General features: G+C 43.8%; 1 protein-coding gene across 6 annotated transcripts in view; it reads right to left on the bottom strand.

Moving 5' to 3' along the window:
* ltbp1 (latent transforming growth factor beta binding protein 1) overlaps positions 1 to 22,283 on the bottom strand; it is a 116,229-nt gene that overhangs the window by 8,067 nt on the left and 85,879 nt on the right. For 3 of the 6 annotated variants that reach the window (XM_071481568.1, XM_071481573.1, XM_071481569.1), the window contains 12 exons: positions 21,069 to 21,242; positions 17,634 to 17,656; positions 17,086 to 17,188; positions 14,605 to 14,691; positions 13,260 to 13,385; positions 12,776 to 12,901; positions 10,211 to 10,330; positions 7,808 to 7,930; positions 4,961 to 5,086; positions 4,718 to 4,846; positions 2,161 to 2,289; positions 598 to 735 (listed from right to left, as the gene is read on the bottom strand). In XM_071481568.1, the coding sequence (XP_071337669.1) occupies positions 598 to 735; positions 2,161 to 2,289; positions 4,718 to 4,846; positions 4,961 to 5,086; positions 7,808 to 7,930; positions 10,211 to 10,330; positions 12,776 to 12,901; positions 13,260 to 13,385; positions 14,605 to 14,691; positions 17,086 to 17,188; positions 17,634 to 17,656; positions 21,069 to 21,242 (1,404 nt within the window). The remainder of the gene's footprint in view (positions 1 to 597; positions 736 to 2,160; positions 2,290 to 4,717; positions 4,847 to 4,960; positions 5,087 to 7,807; positions 7,931 to 10,210; positions 10,331 to 12,775; positions 12,902 to 13,259; positions 13,386 to 14,604; positions 14,692 to 17,085; positions 17,189 to 17,633; positions 17,657 to 21,068; positions 21,243 to 22,283) is intronic. The other 3 variants (XM_071481572.1, XM_071481574.1, XM_071481570.1) reach the window with 2 other exon arrangements.

Raw genomic sequence — 22,283 nt, 5'->3', positions numbered from 1 at the left:
CAGCTGTCTCTGACTCTTATGATAACACAATCTGATCTTTCAGGTCACAGACGCTTTCAGAAAACTGTAGCTGCTGCATCTTCAAAATGTGGAGCAGTTTTCTCTGGTCAGACCTCAGCTCTTGGTCTGTCCAGGCCTGTTCAGACCTGTTTGGTGTGAACAGGCATGAACAGGTGTGAACAGGACCTCTGTTATTCCAGACACCGTCATGGATGAACACATCAATCTTCACTGTGTCTGGAGGAGATTTAACAGGATAAGTTCAGCCTGATAAGACCATGTTAATCTGGATTAGTGGTGTTTGAGGAACAGGCTCTGTCATGTAGCTATCCAGCCCAACACCACAAACCACCACATCTTCAGGTAAATACATGTGTGAAGTGAAGATGGTGGAGTAAAGGTTAAATGTCTGATTCCAGACCTGCAGGAGCTGTTTTAACTTGCCCTGACATTACATCACACACACTGTTTACATACACCTGGATGTACCTATGGATTCATCTGATCCTCTCATGAGTGTAGTTTGGTTAAAGGAGGTGACTGTTGTATGGAGATGTGTTCACTCTGAACCCTCAGGTTTTCTGGTCTGTGACTCACCTGTAGGAACAGGTTCACACTTGGCGATCATGACGTTGTAGTCCTGGCCGCTGGGACACTCACAGAGGAAGGAACCGTCCGTGTTCACACACTGAGCTTCTCCACACACACTGCTCAGCAACTCACATTCGTTCACATCTGAGGAGCGGGAGCAGGTTTATGATTATTACAGTGTATCAGCCTCTTCACATTAAACCACTACCTGATGTGGGCTCTGAAGAACCTTAAGATCAGGAGCTGTGAGGTCACTGGAGGAGCTGTTAGACCAGACCAGTCCAGTCCAGTCCAGTCAGTCCAGACCAGTCCAGACCAGTCCAGTCCAGTCATGACCAGACCAGCCCAGTCCAGTCCAGTCCAGTCCAGTCCAGTCCAGACCAGATCAGTCCAGTCCAGTCCAGTCCAGTCCAGTCCAGTCCATTCCATTCCATTCCAGTCCAGACCAGTCCAGTCGAGTCCAGTCCAAACATTCACCTGCTGATTTACAGCAGTGATGTTCTGAGAGGAGCAGGACTCCTTCACGGTCCTCCTGCTCTGTTTCAGAGTGAAGCAGTTGACAGTGTGAGTCTGAGGCCTAGTGAGAAGACCCTCCTGACCTCTCATGGATCAAATGTGGGAGTAGAGGCTTTAATTGAGCTGAGGCAGCCTGAAGTCAGGTATTGGTGGTTTGGTGTGATCAGTTATGCTTTACGCTCTGACACACAGCCTGACACACAACCACTGTGGTTACACACATAGAAAGAGACTTGAAACTGACTACACATGTGAAGCTCAAGCAAAACATAAACCATCACAGAAAACTGAAGCGGATCTGTTACATCAGACATAACAGGGACTAGATTTCCAGCCTTGTTTCCTCTAAGAACCAATCAGGTTACAGGAAATGTGGTCACAGCCTACTTCCTGAGTTAGAGTTGAATAATGATCAGAGGTGTTTCTGCGGAGCAGTATGATGTCACAGTGAAGTTGACCTTTGACCTTTTGGATATAAAATGTCATCACTTCATTTTGTCCTATAGACATGTGAGTTAAGTTGTGTAATAATTAGTGTATAGTGTGGAACCATCCTGAAATTAAGTGATCTCTCCTTCATTTGATCTCAGAACAGCTTTCTGTCCCATGAAGGATCTGATGTCTGTTTGTTCATCATATCATTTACTGCCCTCTGGTGGTGGCAGCAGGGTGTTGTCTCTGGAGACTGAGTTTCTATCAGACGGTAGTTGGCTGCTGGTTCTGCTCACCAATCTGTTAAAATCACTGTACCACTGTAACTGATTTATTACTGATTTATAACTGCTCTATAACTGATCTATAACTAACTGATTAATAACTGATCTATAACTGAATATAGAAACACATCATCCCTGCTGTGTGTCTGACATCGACTGCACATGTTGTATTTGACAAATGAAGGTGTAGTGACACATGTTGTTGTGATGTTGTGTTTCATTAATGTACTAATTCACTTTCTCTCTGTCTGTTGTGTATCAACTGTTACAGTAAACTACAACCTGACAGGAAGTATATGATGATGTGAGCTCTAATCATACACAGACCAACACTCACCCACACAGCCGGGGCCGTCCTGGGACTCCTGGTAGCCCTGGTCACAGAGGCACCTGAAAGAGCCCAGTCTGTTCTCACAGAAGCCGTGGGGGCCACACAGGGTCTCGTTGAGGCCACACTCATCAATGTCTGGAGAACAAACCAATACACGTCAGAGCGATCTGTTCGACCCACATCTGTAACACCTCTGTATCATCTGTGTCTCTGACATCACAACACTCTGAATTACAGACACATACTCTGCAAAAACACACAACCTCCCCTGTGTTCTCATGTGTTTCCTCCACACAGATGAAGGAATCACATGTGAACTGAAAGCAGAGGCTGAGACAGAACTGACCACGTAAAGAAAAGACAAACATTCAGGTAAGAAGATCTGCTACTTCACATCTCTGTGGGTCAGCTGTTTCATTTTCTCAGTCACTTCTGCTGCTACAGAACCACAGTCTACTTTTTGTCCTCTTTTAACTTTAAATCTTCAAGATCCTGAACCTGGACTCCAGCTCCAGGGTTGCTCTCGGGCCCAAAAGACCGTTATCCAGCCTACTTCAGTGTGTATGAGAAACCCTCCCACAGCCGGCTGACCTTGTCTCACGTCATCATTAAAACGTCTTGATGCTCAGCTTGTTCACTCACTGTCATGATTCGTGATTTTATCTCCTCACAGTGGAATCATAGTCTGATCAAACTGTCCTGGTTCCACCTCAGTACATGTTAATACATCTCCATCTGATCTGTCCATGTGGAAATGAAGCTTTAGCAACAATGAAGAACTGTAGCCTCACTGCCACAGGTCAATCTGTCTGTCTCATACAGTCTCTAATGTTCTCTGTGAGTCTCTGATGTGTCCTGAGAGGACGAGTTCAGCTGAGCGCTTGGTGATCAGTTCACACTTAACTGGTGACGCGTGACGCCTCACTTCCTGTCTGTACCATGTAACTGCTTTAGGCGGCAGTTTGAATGATGGAGAGACTATTGATGGTGTATATAAGAGAGAAATTAGGCTCTGAGCCTCTCTTCTGATTAGCTGACTGTTTTCTGAGTGATCCAATAAAAATATAGCAGATTTCAGGTAAACACTCAGAGAAACCAAATCCTGCAAGGTTGGATGGTGGGTGCAGGTAGGCAGGGCTTGGGCATGGCTGCGGGTGGTGACTGCTTTGTTGTGACATCACAAAGTTCCAGAAGTCTTGACGGCTGGTTTTAAGGCTCAGTTTCTGAATACAGGCTGTGTGCATTTCTCTGTGGACTGAGGCTCTGATACTTTCACAGTATTAATATAGAACCTAGACCTGCTTTATAATCACAAACACATGGACATCTGCCTTTAGACTGGATGGAGCTTTAGGTTTATTCAAATATAATTTATACTCAGACATATGTGGATTGTCTTTTCAGTATTTTCTACAAAGGTTTGTTGAAAATAAAAATACAACCACGTTTTCCCTGATATTGAGTTAAATATTCAAACCTGTCGCACATTCTGTCCAGTAGGTGTCGCTCTGTTAACTTCAGCATCAGAAATGAACCTTTGCTGAACTGGATCATGAAGCTTCATCTCTCCATCACTGAGCCACTCAGTCCTTGGTTCTTTACCATTTATAAAGCCCACCTCCTCCCCACCTCCACCTTGACCTTGTGCTCCATCCACCCACTGACTCTGCTCCACCACCTGCATCTAGACTCCAGTCCTGATCCACTGGGTCCTGATCTTAATCTCCAAACCCTCAGACACTTCCAGCTGATCTCTCCTTATTGAACTGTTTTCATAACGTACACACACACACACTAGAGTCTGAGCCCCTGCATAAATCATGAGGTAGAGAGTAACAAATATCCCTCCTTGTCTAGACAGCCAGCTTAGAGGCTTCCATCTGTTTCTTTTCCTCTGTTTTTTCTGAGGCAGTGAACCCAGCTCTGCTCAGAGGAGGCTGCTCCCTCCATGGGTTAGAAAAGATGGAGTGAAGACTTTCCCTCATCTTCATCGTCTTGTTTAAGAGGTGATGAGAGGGTAGAGCGGAGGAAATGAGATAAGGAAACTGATGTGATGAGAGGGTAGAGCAGAGGAAAGGAGATAAGGAAACTGATATTTACAAATTCTATATTGGGGGGGTGGGGGGGGGGGGGGGGTCACTGAGTCTAAACCAACAGTTTTACAGATTCACTTAAACTATGAAACATCATCATCATCATCACTGACTTTATCTTCTTCATGTTGGTTAATTCAGTTTCCACAAGGCTGCATTCATGAACTGACACAAACACTGAGAACACAGAGAACACAGGGAACACAGGGAACACAGAGAACCTGAGAACACAGAACCTGAGAACACAGAGAACCTGAGTACACAGAGAACATAGAACATGAGAACACAGAGAAACTGAAAACACAGAGAACCTGAGAGCACAGAGAACATGAGAACACAGAGAACCTGAGATTATAGAGAAAATGAGAAGTTTATTCACCCTGACAGATCAGGACAGTCAGAATTAAATATGTTACACTTCTACCTAATTAAACCCAAACCTGTGTGTGTGTGTGTGTGTGTGTGTCTACCATCACAGGAGGGTGTGTCGAGGCTGGCGGTGAATCCACTCTCACACACACACAGATAGGACCCCTGTGTGTTGAGACAGTCTCCGTTGGGGGAGCAGAGCTCTGGCTCGTCCACACACTCATCAACATCTGGAACGACACACACAGAAACACGATGAGAGGTGTGTGTTCATCTGAGCAGCTCTACACACACTGTGTTACTGTAACCAACAGTTTTGGTTTGGGTGGGGTGAGGGGTCTCACCTCTGCAGCTGGTGCCATTGACCTGCTGGTATCCCTGTGGACAGGTACAGGTGTAGGAGCCGAGGCTGTTGACACACTCTCCTACAGCTTCACAGGACCGAGCCTCCTCTACACACTCGTCCACATCTGAAAAACACACACATGCACGTACACACGCACTCACACACACACACACACACACACACACACACACACACACACACACACACACACACACACACACACATCAGTCCTTTGAACACACACACTCACAAACATGAGCCAGACCAGAACTCCAGCCCACGTTGCCTCCTCCTCCAGACTTCACCCAAGACCTCAGTCTTTAGCTGGACGCCATCTCAATGCCTCCCCCCTCTCCCTTCACCACCCTTCAAACCCACTCAACTGGGGGTCCTGAGACCTTCACATCACCCCCAACCTCTGGACCCACATCTGCAGCAACATCTTCACCAGATCAGCTAACACAAATATACAGCTCATACAAACAGAACCAGCCACAGAGGAGCTACATACCACATAATACTGCATCCCACCATCCCCTCACCATGTCTCACCGGAGATCAATCCAACAGCAACCCTAACTACAAATCCAACACATCACTCTGTACAGCTACCTGGAAAAATCTACTATCTGACCACTCTAAACCTCCATCAAGGCCCCAACCACAGATTTTAACTTAGATTCTTAACTCTACACAGATACCATTCATCTCTTTTCACCTGTAAATAATATACCAACATCTAAACATTTATTTATCTAATATATTTTATCACTGTCAGTATCACTGTTATTTCCATTATCCCCACATGTATGTTCAGTCTCTCCACGCACACGCACACACACACACACACACACACACACACACACACACACACACACACACACACTTAAAGTTTGATGATGTGTATAGTAGAAGTACTTTGAAGAGAGTACATTGAATCTTTGTGTATCTTTTTATCCACTTGGGGGCAGAGTTCCCTCAATAAAAAAAAAAAAAAAAAAAAGAACCATCAGGTTTGACGTGTTCTCTACATGTTTAGTATGTATCCACATCTACAGGCTCCATTCTTCTATCACAGGCTGAGAGGTCAGAGAACCAGGGGAGTCAAATGGTTTACTACCCAGAATCCAGAGGCAGCTGGGTCATCTGCTCATCAGGGAGAAGCAGTTTCACTCAGTCCATACATGTTATTTATTATGTGACTCAATCCACTACTTTACTAACAGAATAATCATCTGTAATTATTGAATCTGGATTGGTTTATTTCTTTATTATCACTGCAGGATGTTGGGCATGTGTTTTCACCTGCACAGACCAGTCTGTCATCAACCAATCACTGTGGTGCTTCCAACAAGCTTGTCCAGAGTCTCAGTCTGAGCTTGGGAGTTTTGGTTGGTCTCAGCAGTTTAGTGAGGAGAATTCAAAACTTTCTTTTTTTAAATTATTTTTTTGGCCTTTATTGATAGGGCAGTTGAGAGAGACAGGAAATGGGAAAGGACACGCAGGACAGGGCCACTCAGAGTGGGACTCGAACCGGGGCCGCCTGCAGTGAGGACTATGGCCTCAACACATAGGGTGGGTGCTCTACCCCCTGAGCTAAACACCACCCCAAGTTAGAAATTTTTAGTCGACTCAGGAGAACTCAGAGTGGTGAGAGAAATGACTTGTGAACATGAGCCCTGGTCAACAGTCAGGCCTCAGATCCAGTGGACAAATACCTCTGGCATTTTAAATGAGTCAGCTGGCGTTTTTTTTATTTGACCATAAACAATGAAAAGTTCTTTTATTGTGAGCTGTGCTGAGGATAAATCTCATCTACATGTGTAGTGCAACAACAACAGTTACTGTTGTACCTGAAATCCATGAATACGATAGAACGGGATCAGTGTATATTTCTATAGGATGTTAATGCAGTTTGTGATGTAACAGACAACACCCGAGGCTGAGAACTTCATAATGAAGCACCTGTCTGTGAGCTGTGTGGTGGTCCTGATGGGAACTGCAGTTAAAGTGATGGAGTTGGTTTGATATCAATACTCCTCTCAGTATGAGACAACCAACACTATATCCTGACATGTGACAGCAGCCTCACAGTACTGTTGAACAGTGTTAGCTGGTGTTAGCTCTCAGCAGCTCACTCCAGTTCTCTACTCACTTCCATGTCGGCTCCTGATGAAGCCAGGAGAATCAGTATTACAGAGCTCTGGTCCACCACATGTTTATGAAGATACATATACAACCTCTTCAGTAGAACTGGAATCCATGTTTCCAATGTTAAAGCTGAGAGCTTTAAGATGTCATTTTTGAGGCAGGCACAGCACTCCCTTTAATATCCCATATGTATGGAAGCCCAGAGAGGCAAGAAGAGTTTTTTTTTTTTTTTTTTGCCAGGATAATTTTTTTAGGTTTCTAAGACCTAAAATCATTCAGGACCTCAACCCCCCAAAGCAACTACTAAAAAAATAAAAATCAAACAAATGAATATATAATGAGAAAGAAGGTTGGGAGGGGCCTGCACTGACCCGTCCCAGCTGTCCTGTCCCCTGATGAGACCTCTATTTGTGTTCCTTTGTCACACTAGGTCACTAGTGTGTTGTATGTTATCATCTGTCTACTCTGTCATATATGTTTGTTTTTTTGTCACAGTATTTCACCAGTTTGGTGGACTCGAACCCTGGTCTCTTATAAGCTTGCTTTAACAGATGAAAAAAAAACACCTAAGAAAAATGATCCCAAGAAAAAATATATTTTACTTTAAACTATATCTTATAAATCATTTTCCTACAGACTGACTCACTGGTGTTTCCACCTGTTCATGTTGTCTCAATGATGGACTCCGTCCTACCGTCACACTGGTGTCCTGTCGCTGACACTCTGAAGCCCGGCCCACACTGACAGATGAAGGAGCCCTCAGTGTTCAGACAGTGGCCCCTGGTACAGACCCGCTGGTCCTGACACTCATCTACATCTGAGACAGCACAGACAGAGAGAAATTATTTATTACTCTAAGTGATGCTGCAGCAGCTGAGTCACTGACAGAAGTTACTGAGCCACAGAATAAAACCAGGTTATAAAAAATACAGATGAAATGTCACTGGTGCAGCTCCACTGAGCTGTGGTCACCCGCATAAACACCATCACTGGTTTCCACTGGTTTTCTGGTGTTTGGATTAAAGTCTGTGTTTCTATCAGTAAGCAGCAGGAAGTGAACTGAGCACTGTTGGAGAGAGGGAACGAGCTCTGAGCAACAACACCTCCATTCATCACACACACACACACGCACGCGCACACACACACACACACACACACACACACACACACACACACACACACACACACACACGCACACACACACGCACACACACACACACACACACACTCTCAGTTTGGCAGTGTAACACAAACATCTGTGAGCTGGGTTATTAACTTTTATAAAGGCCTCAGCTGCATGGCCTAATTATTTCCTCTCTCCGCCGTCACCATCCTCTGCCACCCCGCTGTGGCTTGGCGAGGCCTGCATTGTGTGTGAGCAGAGGAAACCTCAGGGGGATGAAGGCAGCAGTGAGGCTGTGACAGAGCAGAGAGGGAGCTGCTCCAGTTTCTGCTGGAGTCAGATCACTGTGAGCCTCTGGACGGGTCAGTGGTTTCACCTCCTGACCTGGTGTCTGTGTGTTGATGGCGACACATTACACGGCGAGATGTTACACAGCAAGATATTAGTCTGCTGCTAGTTGAGGCATGAAGATGTACTTATATTCATATCTATATTCAGACATGCAGGACGGGGACATGCTGCGAGTTATGACTCAATGTGATGTTTGTGGCAAATGGTCAGTCAGGTCCAGGTCTGTTCAGCTCACTTATCTGAACACATGTCAATAAAGTTTTTGTGTACACAACCAAGATGTAATTCTTCCATGATCTGTCCAACTGAGACGACATTTTAAAACTAAACTAAAACCATCTCCCTCCACACCTGAAATACACATCACATGACCATTCAGTACACTGAGCATGTGCAAGTCACTGTGAAAGGGGAAGCACATTGTCTACTCTGCAGTTGGTTAGTTTACTTTCACCACTGGTACTCGAGGCTGATAAGAACCAATCAGGAGCCACCGTGGGTTTATACATCATTGTTTCCAAAGGTCTCTGTTTCTGTCTGTCCAGACTACAACACAACCCTGGAGTTTTAGAGTAAAATGTGTCCAGCAGCGTTTCTGAAAGTCTCTGTTTTAGGGGCTGAAGACTCTGGAGGACAGTGGACAGAGGAGGAAATGGAGAAGAAGAGATGAGTTTAAACTAAAACGTAGAAGAAGAGACAAGTTTAAAACTAAAACGTACAAGAAGAAGATGAGGTTAAAACTAAAATGGTCAGTGTGGGCAGAGTCTCAGTTTAAGACACAGTCGTGATTTAAATTAAAGCAGCACATGTATTGAAACAAGATCCAGACTCAGTCTTCAGACCTCTTCACTTTATGATGTTGTTCATTTAATTTTAAACAGATAAAATCTCAGGTGCTTCCTCATCCTAAAGGATGATATAATAATAAACTGTGGCAAGACACAGGTCAGGACTAAAAGTTCTGAGTGTTCCCATGAGAACAAGAGCTGTGAAGAGGAAGACGTCTGGAACCAGGGCTCTTCTAGAGCTGGTCCAGACAGACTGAGGGACAACAAGAGGGACCTGATCAGCACTGATGAAGGATGAATGAAGCCACGGAGAGGTCCTGAAGAAAACCTGATCCAGAGTCCACAGATCTGAGACTGGAGCAAAGGGTCACCTTTCAGCTCCACAGTGAAGCAAACAGACAAGATAACACTGGAGAGTCTTCAGGACAGGTCTCTGACGTCCTTAAGAGGTCCAGCCAAAGTCCAGACTGCACAAACACTTCACATCGAGTCTGATGGAGTCTGAGAAGACTGAGACAAACTGATCCAGATCCAGGTTCACAGCTGTAGAGACTCAAGAAGACTGAAACTGTAACTGATGCTCAAGGGGGTCCTACAGAGTCCTGAATCAATGGTCTGAGGACTTTAATAAATGAGAGGTTTCAGTGTTTGATTTTTAATCAATAAATAAAAATGTCTTTGTGGATTAATGAGAGGCGACTGATGGACCATTTAAAATTAACTCTACAACATAAAAAGGTGAGGTAGTGTGGATCCTGTCTGTACATACACACACACACACACACACACACACACACACACACACACACACACACAGACACAGTGTCAGACCCACCTACACACCGGCCTCCCTGTGCCCTGAAGCCATCTGGACAGGAGCCACAGTCATAGCTCCCCGGGACGTTGAAGCAGATACCAGAGGGACACACGGTCCTGTTCACACATTCATCGATATCTGAAAGACATCAGACAGATTATGGTCACACACAGACAGGTGTTAATGACACACACCACACCACTGAGAGGACTGATGAAGTGTAAGCAGTGATGTGTGTGTTCATGTGTTTTCAGATCAGATCTGAGCTGTCTGATGCAGTGAGTCTGTCTCTGTCACAGCTGGTGAGCCTGGATCTCTACATACTGACAGCAGCGGTGCTGGTGCAGGTTCAGCAGAATCTGGTCAACCACAGTGTAATTCCTCCGTGCCTAAAAACTGCTGCTCCTCAGCCTGTTTTTGTATTTGTCTTATTAATAGAGACCTTGGTTACACATAAACCTGTGAGAGTCATAATCTGCTCCCTCACCCTCCACAGCTGAGGGGAGGAGGTTTTTACTGCAGCTCGGGGGCATGGTTGGCCTCACAGCTCTAATTCAGTATCATTTTGGTGGGTGGGAAAAGCTGCGTTGAAATGGCAGGAAACCACGTAATGACAGAGTGCCTCATATTTATATCCCAATAAGAGGATGGAGCAGGGAGGAGGGTGGTGTGCACGCTGGTAACAGTGTGGTCGCTGGTGTTGTCTAACATTCCTCAGACTTAAAACTCTATTAGACACTTAGCGTGCAGAGCCTGGGGCTGACCCCAAGTCCAGATTTCTTAGCATGCCATGTGTTCATGTGTTCATGTGTTAATGTGTCATGCGTTCATGCGTTCATGTGTTCATGTGTCATGTGTTCATGTGTTTCATGTGTTTGTGTGCTCACGTGTTTCATGTGTGTAATGTGTTCATTTGTTTCATGTGGTTCATGTGTTTGTGTGTTCATGTGTTTCATGTGTCATATTTTCATGTGTGTCCTATGTTAATGTGTCATGTGTTCATGTGCTCATGTGCTCACGTGTTTCATGTGTTCATGTGTGTCATATGTGTCATGTGTTAATGTGTCATGTGTTCCTGTGTTCACTTGTTTCAGTTGTTCATGTGTTTAGTGTGTCATGTGTTCATTTGTTCATGTGTTCACGAGTTTCATGTGTTCATGTGTGTCATGTATCCATGTGCTTCATGTGTTTATGTATTTCATTTGTCTATGTGTTTCATGTGCTCATGTGTTAATGTGTCATGTGTTTCATGTGTTTGTGTGTCTCATGTGTTCATGTGTTTCATGTGTCCATGTGTTTCATATTTTCATGTATTTCGTGTGTTCATGTGCTTCATGTGTTCATGTGTGTGCTGCTACATGTCTCAAGTTTATGAACAAGTCTTCAAGTTAATGTATAAAACAACAGCAGACACAGTTATAAGATCCTTTCAAAATAAATCAATTTAAAGTGTCCATTGCAAAAACAAATAATGATGCTAAAAACACTTAGAAAAATGGGAAATGTTTATTGAAGCAGAAGGCTGATAAATCTATTGTGTTAACCTGACTTATTTTGGCTTTGTTTTGGTTTCTTTTTTATCTATTTTAGCTGTTAATGCCTTATTTAGTTTGGAAAGCCTGATTGATGTTGTAGTGTTGTGTCGTTGTGTTTATTATTTTGTTAGTTTAGTGTGACTTAGTGTGTTAACAATTATCTGTGTTTGTGTTTTTGTCTTTTGGTTATTTACCTCATGTTTTTGTTTAATTAAAAAAAAATATTAGCACATAAGAAATCTAATTTTGAATTAATAAAATCAATAAAATTATCTGGGAACATTAATGCTTGTGGTTATGTAAAAAGTTGGGCTAGGTGATATGGCCTAAAATAATATCACAATATTATGAGTCCATATTGTGATACACAACATATATTTCAATATTTTGAAATCTTTTCTTTTTTTTTTTTTTTTAAGATTTTTTTTGGGCATTTTTTGCCTTTATTGACAGGACAGTGGAGAGTGACAGGACAGGGGCAGAGAGAGAGGGGGAATGACACGCAGGAAAGAGTCGGGCCGGTCCGGAGTCGAACTGGTGCTCGCCTGCCGAGAGCATCCGCTCATGTGGTACGCACCCTAACCACTCCACCATCGGGCCACCCTTGAAATCTTTTCTGAAGCACTTCATAAATGTTTGATGCTTAAATCAAACCATCCTGATGATTCATGTCTGTGCAACATGTGTCTGCACTAAAACAGCATGTTTACTGTTCATTCATCAGTGGTTTCTGTTGTAAATGTTTTAAATGTACATACAAAAAGTTAAATTTGACTTCACAAAACAGAGCTCAAAGCAACAGACAAGAATAAGAAGAATCCAGAGAAACACATTTAACACAGAGAGGTTTCTGTTCTGGACCAATTCCTCCTCCAGCTTCAGATACCGTCTGTGAACACTGTGGCTGTGGATTCAAACAACTACATGAGAATGTGACGCCAAACTGAGTGATCAGAAATACTGAGCTGTCCTTTAGATGAGTATCAGGACTAACTACCTGGTGCTCTGTGTGTGTGTGTGTTTGTGTGTGTGTGGTGAGAATATATACCAACACAACTGGTTCCCTCTTCGTTGACCAGGAATCCCCACGGACAAACACACAGAAAACTGCCCTCTGTGTTCTTACAGTCACCACCAGAGCACAAAGATGGAGTGTCCACACACTCATCTATGTCTGGACAGACAACAAGAGTGCACAACACAGGACATCATGAGTTCAGAACTCTCACACACAACAGTGTGATCATTTGTCCTACACAGATAAATGAAGGGTTTTGTCTTAATGAAGCTTGTTTCATTGTGTTGATGTAATAAGAGAACTGACACCATGTTCCAAGATGGTGTAAGTTTCTCTATGTGACATCACACAGATAGGTGTCTCACACACTACACTCACACAGGAAGTTACACACACTTTCCAAACTTTGCTGGTCTGTTAGAGCGGATCGTCCAGTAATCAGAAGGTTGGTGGTTCAATCCCCCTTTTCAGGGTATGACTGTGTGTAACAGACTTTGACCACTGGGCTCCTCACCTACACAGGTGATCTGGGCATCATCCAGGCGGTACCCCTCATCACAGTGGCAGACGTAGCCTTCAGCTGTGTTGTAACAGATCCCCTGACCACAAATATATGGGTTGATCTGACACTCATCTACATCTGGCTCAGAGGGGAGAGAGGGAGAGAGAGAGAGAGAGAGAGAGAGAGAGAGAGAGAGAGAGAGAGAGAGGAAGAGCAAGAGGGAGAGAGCGAGAGAGAGAGAGAGAGCGAAAAAGAAAGAGTGAGAGAGAGCAAGAGGGAGAGAGAGAGAGCGAGCGAGAGGGAGGGAGAGAGAGAGAGTTTAAAAACTAATAACTGCTCTCACAAAATATTAGACAGAACCACAAGGAAGCACAGCATCATACCATTAATGTACCACAAGTCAACTGCTTAATATAAAAGTACCACAAATTCACTGCCTGTACCACAAAGTGTCCTGGAGTAGCTGACTGCAGAGAGGGAGTAAACAGAAGTGAAGGTGTGTGCAGGCTGGAGAGAGGGGCATTAAAAGATTTACATTACATATATCATTTTCTCATTTAAGGGCTAACCTTCCAAACTTCTCAATATCTTCAGGTCAGACACTGCGTTAAGGACAAGTGTCCACCATCTGTCCTTTCCTTCACAGTCTCTCTCTAAGTTCAAGCAGCTGGTGTCAAAGTGTGTGAACTGTCTGACTTCAGGCTGACAACAGTACAAACCACTTCCTCTGGATGACATCACTAAATGGACACAGAATTTTTCACATGCTAGTACAGCCTGGTTAGTTGGCTAGTATAGGCACCAGAAAACAGGAAATGACATCTCCTCTGTTAATCATTATGTGGGGGAGAAGCCCACAGAGGCTCTGAGCCTCTCTGGCTGACTGTTTTCTGAGTGATCCAATAAAAAATACAGCAGATTTCAGGTAAACACTCAGAGAAACCAAATCCTGTAAGGTTGGAGGGTGGGTCCAGGTAGGTGGGATTTGAAGCATGGTTGAGGGCGGTGACTGCTTTGTTGTGACATCATAAAGTTCCAGAAGACTTGACGGCTGGCTTTAAGGCTCAGTTTCTGAATACAGGCTGTGTGCATTTCTCTGTGGACTGATGCTTTGACACTTTCACAGTATTAATATAGAACCTAGACCTTTATAATCAAAAACACATGGACATCTACCTTTAGACTGGATGGACCTTTAATGGTACAACCCCATGTAGTAAATCACCAGTTAGGAACTGCAGTTATTAAGCACAAAGTTGTATTTACAAAAGCTGCTGTGCCTCAGAAGAATAGGAGAAAATAACATTTCAAAACAGAAAAAGAGGGAAGATAAAGAATGAGGACTGCTTTATTTTACCGGTTGACTGGGTGGGGGCGATGTCCTGGCCAGCGTTAGATGGGAGGATCTCCACTGGTGCAGGTGGAGAGCTCCTCTCAACAACCTCTACCAAAGCAAACACACAGCAACAGACATGAAGTCCATCAATACACATTTTATTATTCATTTTATTAAACATGGCTCATTGACTATTGATTACATCTTCATCAGTACATCTTTAGCAGACTACATTCTGTATAATAACCTCTGATTATCTAAGATATGTTGATTGATTTTCTTGCTCAGAGCAGATGTCTCTCAGTCTCATGTCTGAAGATAAACTCCAGGTCACTCACAAATTAACGAACAGAGGAGAAAGACGAGGTCATAAAAACTGACGACCACTCTGATCCAAAATGTTCATGAATCACATCCTTTAGATGTTTGGACAGGTGTAGTCTGCATTCTGCGTTGGAGTTTATGATACTTTCAAACACCAGTGTCGACTCTGCAGTGACTGATCCACAGGTGTGGTCATACGTAGCCAGAGGAGGTGGTGTCTGTTCCTAAGAGAGGTGAGAACCTGGATAGAGTTCATCAGCCAGTGTGTGGGGACAGATGGACTGCACAGCAGGTTTTCTGACACACACAGAAATGCAGTTGTCTGTGCGTTAACTGTCTGTCTTTATCTCCAGTGTCACAACCTCTGCGTTCTTCACTCACCATGACGACCCCATTAGGTCTCCTCCCACATACAGAGCTAGCCTCTTTTAAAAAAATGTATTACAGCTCAACATGTTTGCTTTTGGATGGTTGATGATGTCACTGTCTGACCTTTTTCTAACTGACTGACTGTACCAGCTGAAAGGTCAGGGGTCACCAAAACCAAACCACACCATTCTCAGAGGACCCTGAATATCCAACAGAAAGGTAACTGTTAAGGTATGTTGTTCCGTATCCAAGTCTTGGACACACAGTCAGCTGATGGACAAATCAACGTCTCCATCCTTTGGCTCCATCAGTGGTGAGGTGAAATGATACGGTGTGAAAACATGCTGATGATGAGGTCAGAGAGGACCACACTGATTCAAGGCCACGACTATACAAAGAAGAACAGTAACAATAGCCATGTTTAGAGACTCTGTGACTCTTTGAGCCTCACTGTGGTTGGGATGTTACAGTAGCACAGTGTCCTGGGACGACTGCAGCTAACACAGGCAGTCTGAGGCTGCAGGGGACAACCTGTACTACTGAAGACAGTGGGACATCAACACATTACTGGAACAGCAGAGTGTTTCCACCTGTTTCCAGACAGCCACCATCATCACAGACAATATCCCAGCTGCCTGGACCCTCCCCAGTTCAATTCAGACCCAACAGGGCCACAAAGGACGTCATCTCCACCCTCCCTCCTCCCGTCTTCAACATAACAATGCCCACACCAGGATGCTACATTCAGTATTCAATGTTATGACCTCCGTGAAACTTGTTGTCAAGCTCACCACTCCTGTGAACTTTGAGGCTTTAGCACCACAAACTGGACAATGGACTTCCTCACCAGTTCAGATCGGAGGTCACACCTGCTGAACAGCGGAGGACCTCAGGCCTCTGCCCCGTCTCGTTCTGAACATCCTCGTCTGCAAAACCCAATGTGGAGAGAACTGAGCCGGATTATAAACAATGACAAGAGGACAGTAAGAGTCTTGAGGTGGAGCCGGTTACCAGTTTCAGCATCACATGACATCAACTGTATCCACAATGGATTTGGTTTATTTCAACAGTGGCTGTACTTCCCCAGAAGGCAGAGTCCCTGTGTGAAGTTCTTGTTAACCTCTGCAGAGCAGCAACGAGGCAGTGTGACTAAAACCATCACTGGTCCTCATCCACCGTGCATCAGGGTTATGGGGGAGGTGCCTGCACAGAACCCGAAGAACACTAAAAGACAATGCCGTCAATCAAAGCCATGGTTGTGAGGAGGTTCTGGACAGTCCTCTGGGCTGTTTGAGGTTAAGACTTCAAATATCTTCCTTGATGAAGATATTCTCTCATCCACCGGTGCAGTTGTATTGGAAAGTGTCACTTCAGTATTGAAAAGAAGAATATCCTGCACACTGCTCTTATCAACATCACAATTTCACAATCAATCAATCATCCTAACATTTCAGTCTCTAGACCTTCGTCAGAGGTATTTTTATTTGTGCTTTAAAATGATAAAACACTGGAAGAATAATGTGTGTAAAGTAAATAAATCAATGAACAAATACATCAATTATTACTTTCTCTGGACCAGATCATAGACTGCAGTCTGAAATGCCCCTCAGTTAACATTAGCATGCTTGTTTTCCTAGCATATTTGCTTAAGTTATGAATGTGTTAATTTTAGCATTTTAGCATTAGAATGACAGTACACCTGCTGTCAAATTGTAACTGAACATGAGTACAGCTGAGACTGACAAAGTCCTCAGATATGTCCTACACTGGCCACTGTAGCACAGAGTATAAAGGGTAGAAAACAGACACCTGGGTAGGCTGCCTCCATCTTGACAGTGGACACCCCCGGAGACAGCTGGGGCAGGATAGGTTCAACTACTGGCCTATTACTAAACACAGGAACTAGCAGCTCCTTCAATGACAAGACACACAGTAACAGCAGGTCAACAAAGCACCGTCTGCACACGTCACAGTCCAACAGTGATCATTTAAGCTTTGCACTCTGCATCGGACATGCAACACAGATGTTGTGCTGGGAAGCAGATTAGCATTTAGCTTGCATGGCAACTGAATGAAGTTTAATAACAGAGCGAGAACGAACAGCTCAGCGAGCAAGCCAAAAAGCAAAGAACACCTGTCCTGGTCCAGTTTGGAACCCAGTCCAGGATTTCAGTCCAGGTGTATTTTTGGTACTTACGTGTACATACACATATAAAAGGTGTACACACTGACTCACAGCTCTGTGCTGACCAGCCAGTCATGCAGCATTGTTGCTGACTTCATGCAACCCCTCAGTAGCTGGGAGGAGTGTGTCTGTGCATGCTGCTGCAGTTTAGCTCTTTGAAGCACCAACCTACCTGATCAGGTGCAGTTGTTGCTACTGACCAAAGGAAACACAGAAACAAAAATGTGGGTTTGTCACATGATACACTGACATCAAAGCTTGAATGTCCTGGTCATGAGAAGTATGTCCCAGATTATATTCAGTTTTATTTGAAGTGCTGATCTCAATCAGAAGATATATTTGTGGTTTTAAGAACCAAAAACCATCTCAGTGTAGTTTTACATCTCCTCTCTCAGGCTTCTCTCTGGAGCTCTAGTAACAACAGGTCAGCCAACAGGTCAGACAGCAGGTCAGCCAATCAGAAGAGAGGCTCAGAGCCTCTTTTTTGATTGGCTGACTGTTTGATCCAATCTGAGTGATCCAATAAAAATTCAGCAGAGAGCACTCAGAGAAACCAAATCCTGCAAGGTTGGATGATGGGTCCAAGTGGGCGGGGCTTGGGGCAGGGCTGAGGGCGGTGACTGCTTTGTTGTGACATCGCAAAGTTCCAGAAGTCCTGATGGCTGGTTTTAAGGCTCAGTGTCTGAATACAGGCTGTGTGCATTTCTCTGTGGACTGAGGCTTTGATACTTTCACAGTATTAATATAGAACCTAGACCTGCTTTATAATCAGAAACACATGGACATCTGCCTTTAGACTGTGTGGACCTTTAAGGTTTTCAGAGACACATTTCTTCTAAAACTGTCCTTGTGTTTATGTCCTTTAGTTTGGTGTTATTATAATGAACCAGAACCAACATGTTAGTTTCTGGTTCTCAGCCCAGTTCCACTGTTTCTCATTGAAGAAGTTCATCTGTAGAGGTGCCTAACGAATATATAGATTCACTTTATAAAGGCTCTTTTCTTAAAATATCGGGACTCTGCAGTTTGTGGCAAACATTATTTAAACTGTGGAAATAGTGCATTTATTTCAACCACAAACTTGGTGCTGTAGTGAGTGCTGGAGGAAGCAGAACAGTAATAATAAACTTCACTGCCTGTGCTCCTTGTAATGAACATGTCAGCCAGTACAGTCGTTGGCTCACTGACATAATTAAGTCACAACAGCTAAATAGACATCTTGCAAAATTTACTTGCAAAATCATAAATAATTATTCTGTAATCACAAGAAAAGCCACACCCTCCATGATCAGGGGATTAAATACAGAGACATGCCCATATTTATAATTAATCTCAGCCATGTGAAACACCTCTGTGGCATAAATACCTCTTGCTAAATGGCCAGTAATCACTCACAGGCCCATGTTTCCATGTTGTGAAAAGGTCATAAACATTGCAGGCCACATTCTTAAGTCTGAAATATATCAACACTGTGGATTTTCTCCTCCTCCCACCCTGAACAGTTTTCTGCTGGTCCTCAGTGCCAGTGTGTGCGGCCGCCAGGCGCCACATTACTTTCTGCTTGTATCCAGACACTAATCTATGCAGGGTCTGGGTGGTGTATTTCTGTCAGATTGTGTTTTTAAAGCCTGGAAAACTCTGCACTCCTCTGCTTCAGAGAAGCTCAGTAGTCATTTGGACTCTATCTGGCTTTGGCTAAGATGCTGCAAACGTTCTCCTTCCCTTGATGTCTGCCAAGCATGTCCTGAATAATAAGAGAGGGTGAGGCTCCTCTAACTCCCTCCGACAGGTTTACCCCCCCTCCTCCCCTCTTTTGAAGGGCTGCGTTTGAAGGGAATGTGAACTGAGCCAAAGCACTTAAATCCTTGTCCTCTGCAAACAGATGTCACAGGATGGATGTTTCTTTAAGATCTGGGTCCTAATCACATGCAGCAGGGACCAGACATCAGGATTTCTGCTGTCACCTTCAGAGCTGTAAAGTGAGATGAGTGTTCATCCCACAGTCAGGACATTTTTAACTGGGACACTGACACTGTGATAAATGAAGACCACATTTCAAACAAGATTCATTCAATACAGAGAGACACAAACAGCATTACACATGTCTCCTTCTGCAGCCCTTTAATAACACTGGTTTCTCTGACAGTTCAGTCCCTTCACAGGTGACAGATGACCCAGCTGAACAGTGACCATGTCTCAATACTTCATAGTAAATTCAGTGATTTTCTGCTGCACTCTGGAGCAGGCTGAAGTGCAGCTGATGTTGCCTCACAGTGATGGACGTGAATCACATGTTAATCTCATGATCACAAGAGGCTGGACAAACAGGAACACCCACAAATCACCTAAATGAGCCCCACAGCAGGTAGTTCCTCCTGTAAGGACTATCTGAATAGACTTTAAGTTTGGACTTTTGTTTATTTCCTGTTTTATTTAGAAATAACTTACCTTGTGTGCCCACTGTTTGTTTTACTTCCTGTCTTTATCTGGTTTTCCCACCAATGTGATTGTCCACTCCACCCTGATGTGTTTCACCTGTGTTCAATTCCCATCATCTCCGTTGTGTATTTAAGTCTCTTTATCTTTATATATTCGTACCTTTATTATTAGAAATTATCTGTGTCATGTGTTTTTTCAAATTTTTATTTCTCTTTCCCTCAGTCTTTGTTCACCTGTTGAGGTTTCCTGATGTTTTCCACCAGCTCTTTCTTTGTACCTGCTCCTTTGTGTTGTCTGCGTTAGGGTCCAGTTACCTTTGAACCCTGACATAGTTGTTGATTAAACAATCAATCAATCAATACATCACTGGGGGATAAATACTGTATCTGTAGGTTCCAATAGTTGGACAGAGCAGGTTATTTAAAGACAAAGACTGCTCTGTCATTTTGATATATATATATAGATGATAAGTAGGATTTTGTACCTTTTTAAAGTCTTAGCTCAGCTGTAGCTCTGGATCAGCTGATAGCGGCAGTTTCCTCATGACTGGATTATTGCAGTTGACTGCAAACTAGTAAAACAAAACCTTAACAGTCTTCTTGTTGGCAGCTTGATGATGAGGTTTTATATGAGCTGGCCTTGCAGGATATTTAAGTTTGAACCTTTCTAACACCGTGAGTAAGAGCTAACGTAAATTTAGACTGAACCTGACTGTCGACAGAATTTGTGCGCTACGTGGAACAGTTGTGTGCTGCAGTTATGGTGAAAAAAGACAGAGGAGTATCAGCTGCTGTGATGCAATCCTCTCCACTGAGACGATCCAGTAATGCAGTTCAGCAACTGTTTTGTGTCCTGGCAGCCTCCCTTTATAAATGGTCTGGGCCTGACACTGGAGGAACTCAGTTTTCCAGCTACACCAGGAATTCCCGGGGATACCCAGGAGGAGCTGGAAGAGATTCCTGAGGCTGTTGACTCACCCTGTAGCCATCACAGCCCCGACAGGGACACGTTTACTAAACTGTACCAAGGTTAGCAGGTCATGTGATTCAATTAACCCGTATTCAAACATCTGGCTGGTGCTAAACAACAGTTTTCACCTGTGCTAAACATGTGATGTCAAAATAACCAGGTGGAACATGCACTGGTAATGTTACAGGTAGAGGCTCACCTGGTATGATCTCCTCTGGTTTCCCAAAGGCCTCCACTGGTCGCTCTGGTGTTGGCAGGGGCTGGGGGGGCAGGAGGTGGGTGGGCTCCTGATACACGGTGACAGGCTTATTTACAGGAGGATTTGGCAGAACCGTGTAGCCCATTCCACCAGGACAGATCTCTTTGAACTTGGCTACACAATAAAGAAAAATACAAGTGCAGAAAATGTTCTCCTTAATTGGGTACACATGGTGATTTTCTTAATTGCACATGTTAATTCCACATCTGTTATAAGGACTTTTGGTGTGACAGATTATACACGGCTTCCTTCAGCTGGACACACTACACTGGAAAAGCAAAAGTGAACTAGTGAGAAAAGGTCTACAGAGGTTAGGTAATGAAGCAGAATCTCTGGTGGAATATGTGCACACGTTCTAGCATTAATCTTTAAACTCTGTTCATCTCCCTTTAACCACAATTTGAGCCACAGTTCTCTTCCTGATGGAGAGAATCAGATGAAGACACAGTCTTGGCTCCATGAGTATCAGCCTTTCATACAGACCACCTTCACCTTTACCTACAGAGTGCTGCCTCTGTACAAACAACTCAAACTGCCAGTTTTCACCAGAAACACGTCTCCCAGTGATAAGATAAAAGCAGACAATGTTTGCATTTAATGACTACTGAAAAGAGAGAAAAATCATATTTAAATTGAGAATGCAATGACCAAATAGAATACACGGTCAGTTTCCATGGAGAGACGAACTCATGTCTCGTAATTAGCTGTTTAACAGTCCTTAAAGTTCCCCAAAGTCCACTTTGTGGAAGAGGCAGCACCAACAGCTGGGGGATCCTGACATAAAATCAGCCTATATGCTGATGATAGTCCTCTTTTGTTGGTGTTTTAAATGGTCACGCTCGTGTTTCAGAACAAGTACATCTTCAGCTTATTTATTTACGGACAGGTGTTTCTGTATAAAAACTTTACATTAAGTACTGATGACACCAAACGGTCTCTGCTATGTAGCAGCCGTAGGTTTGTTATGTGTTCATTTAAGAGACTGGATGCTCATGAATCCAACTCCTGAACCCATCACAGCTCTGTAAGGTCATTGCTTCAGTGCTCCTCTATCTCTGAACCGTCTGAACCGTTTCAAACAATTTATTGTTCAGATATAACATCTATCACCTACAAGTCATGGAACCACAGTTACATATGTAACTCCCATTGTAA

The sequence above is a fragment of the Trachinotus anak genome, unplaced genomic scaffold, assembly GCF_046630095.1.
Source record: "Trachinotus anak isolate AG129_WGS33_773 ecotype Australia unplaced genomic scaffold, CSIRO_AGI_Tana_v1 ptg000007l, whole genome shotgun sequence".
In the NCBI taxonomy this organism is placed as follows: domain Eukaryota; kingdom Metazoa; phylum Chordata; class Actinopteri; order Carangiformes; family Carangidae; genus Trachinotus; species Trachinotus anak.
Note: the sequence above shows the minus strand (reverse complement) of the source record. Positions and strands in the feature narration are given on the sequence as shown.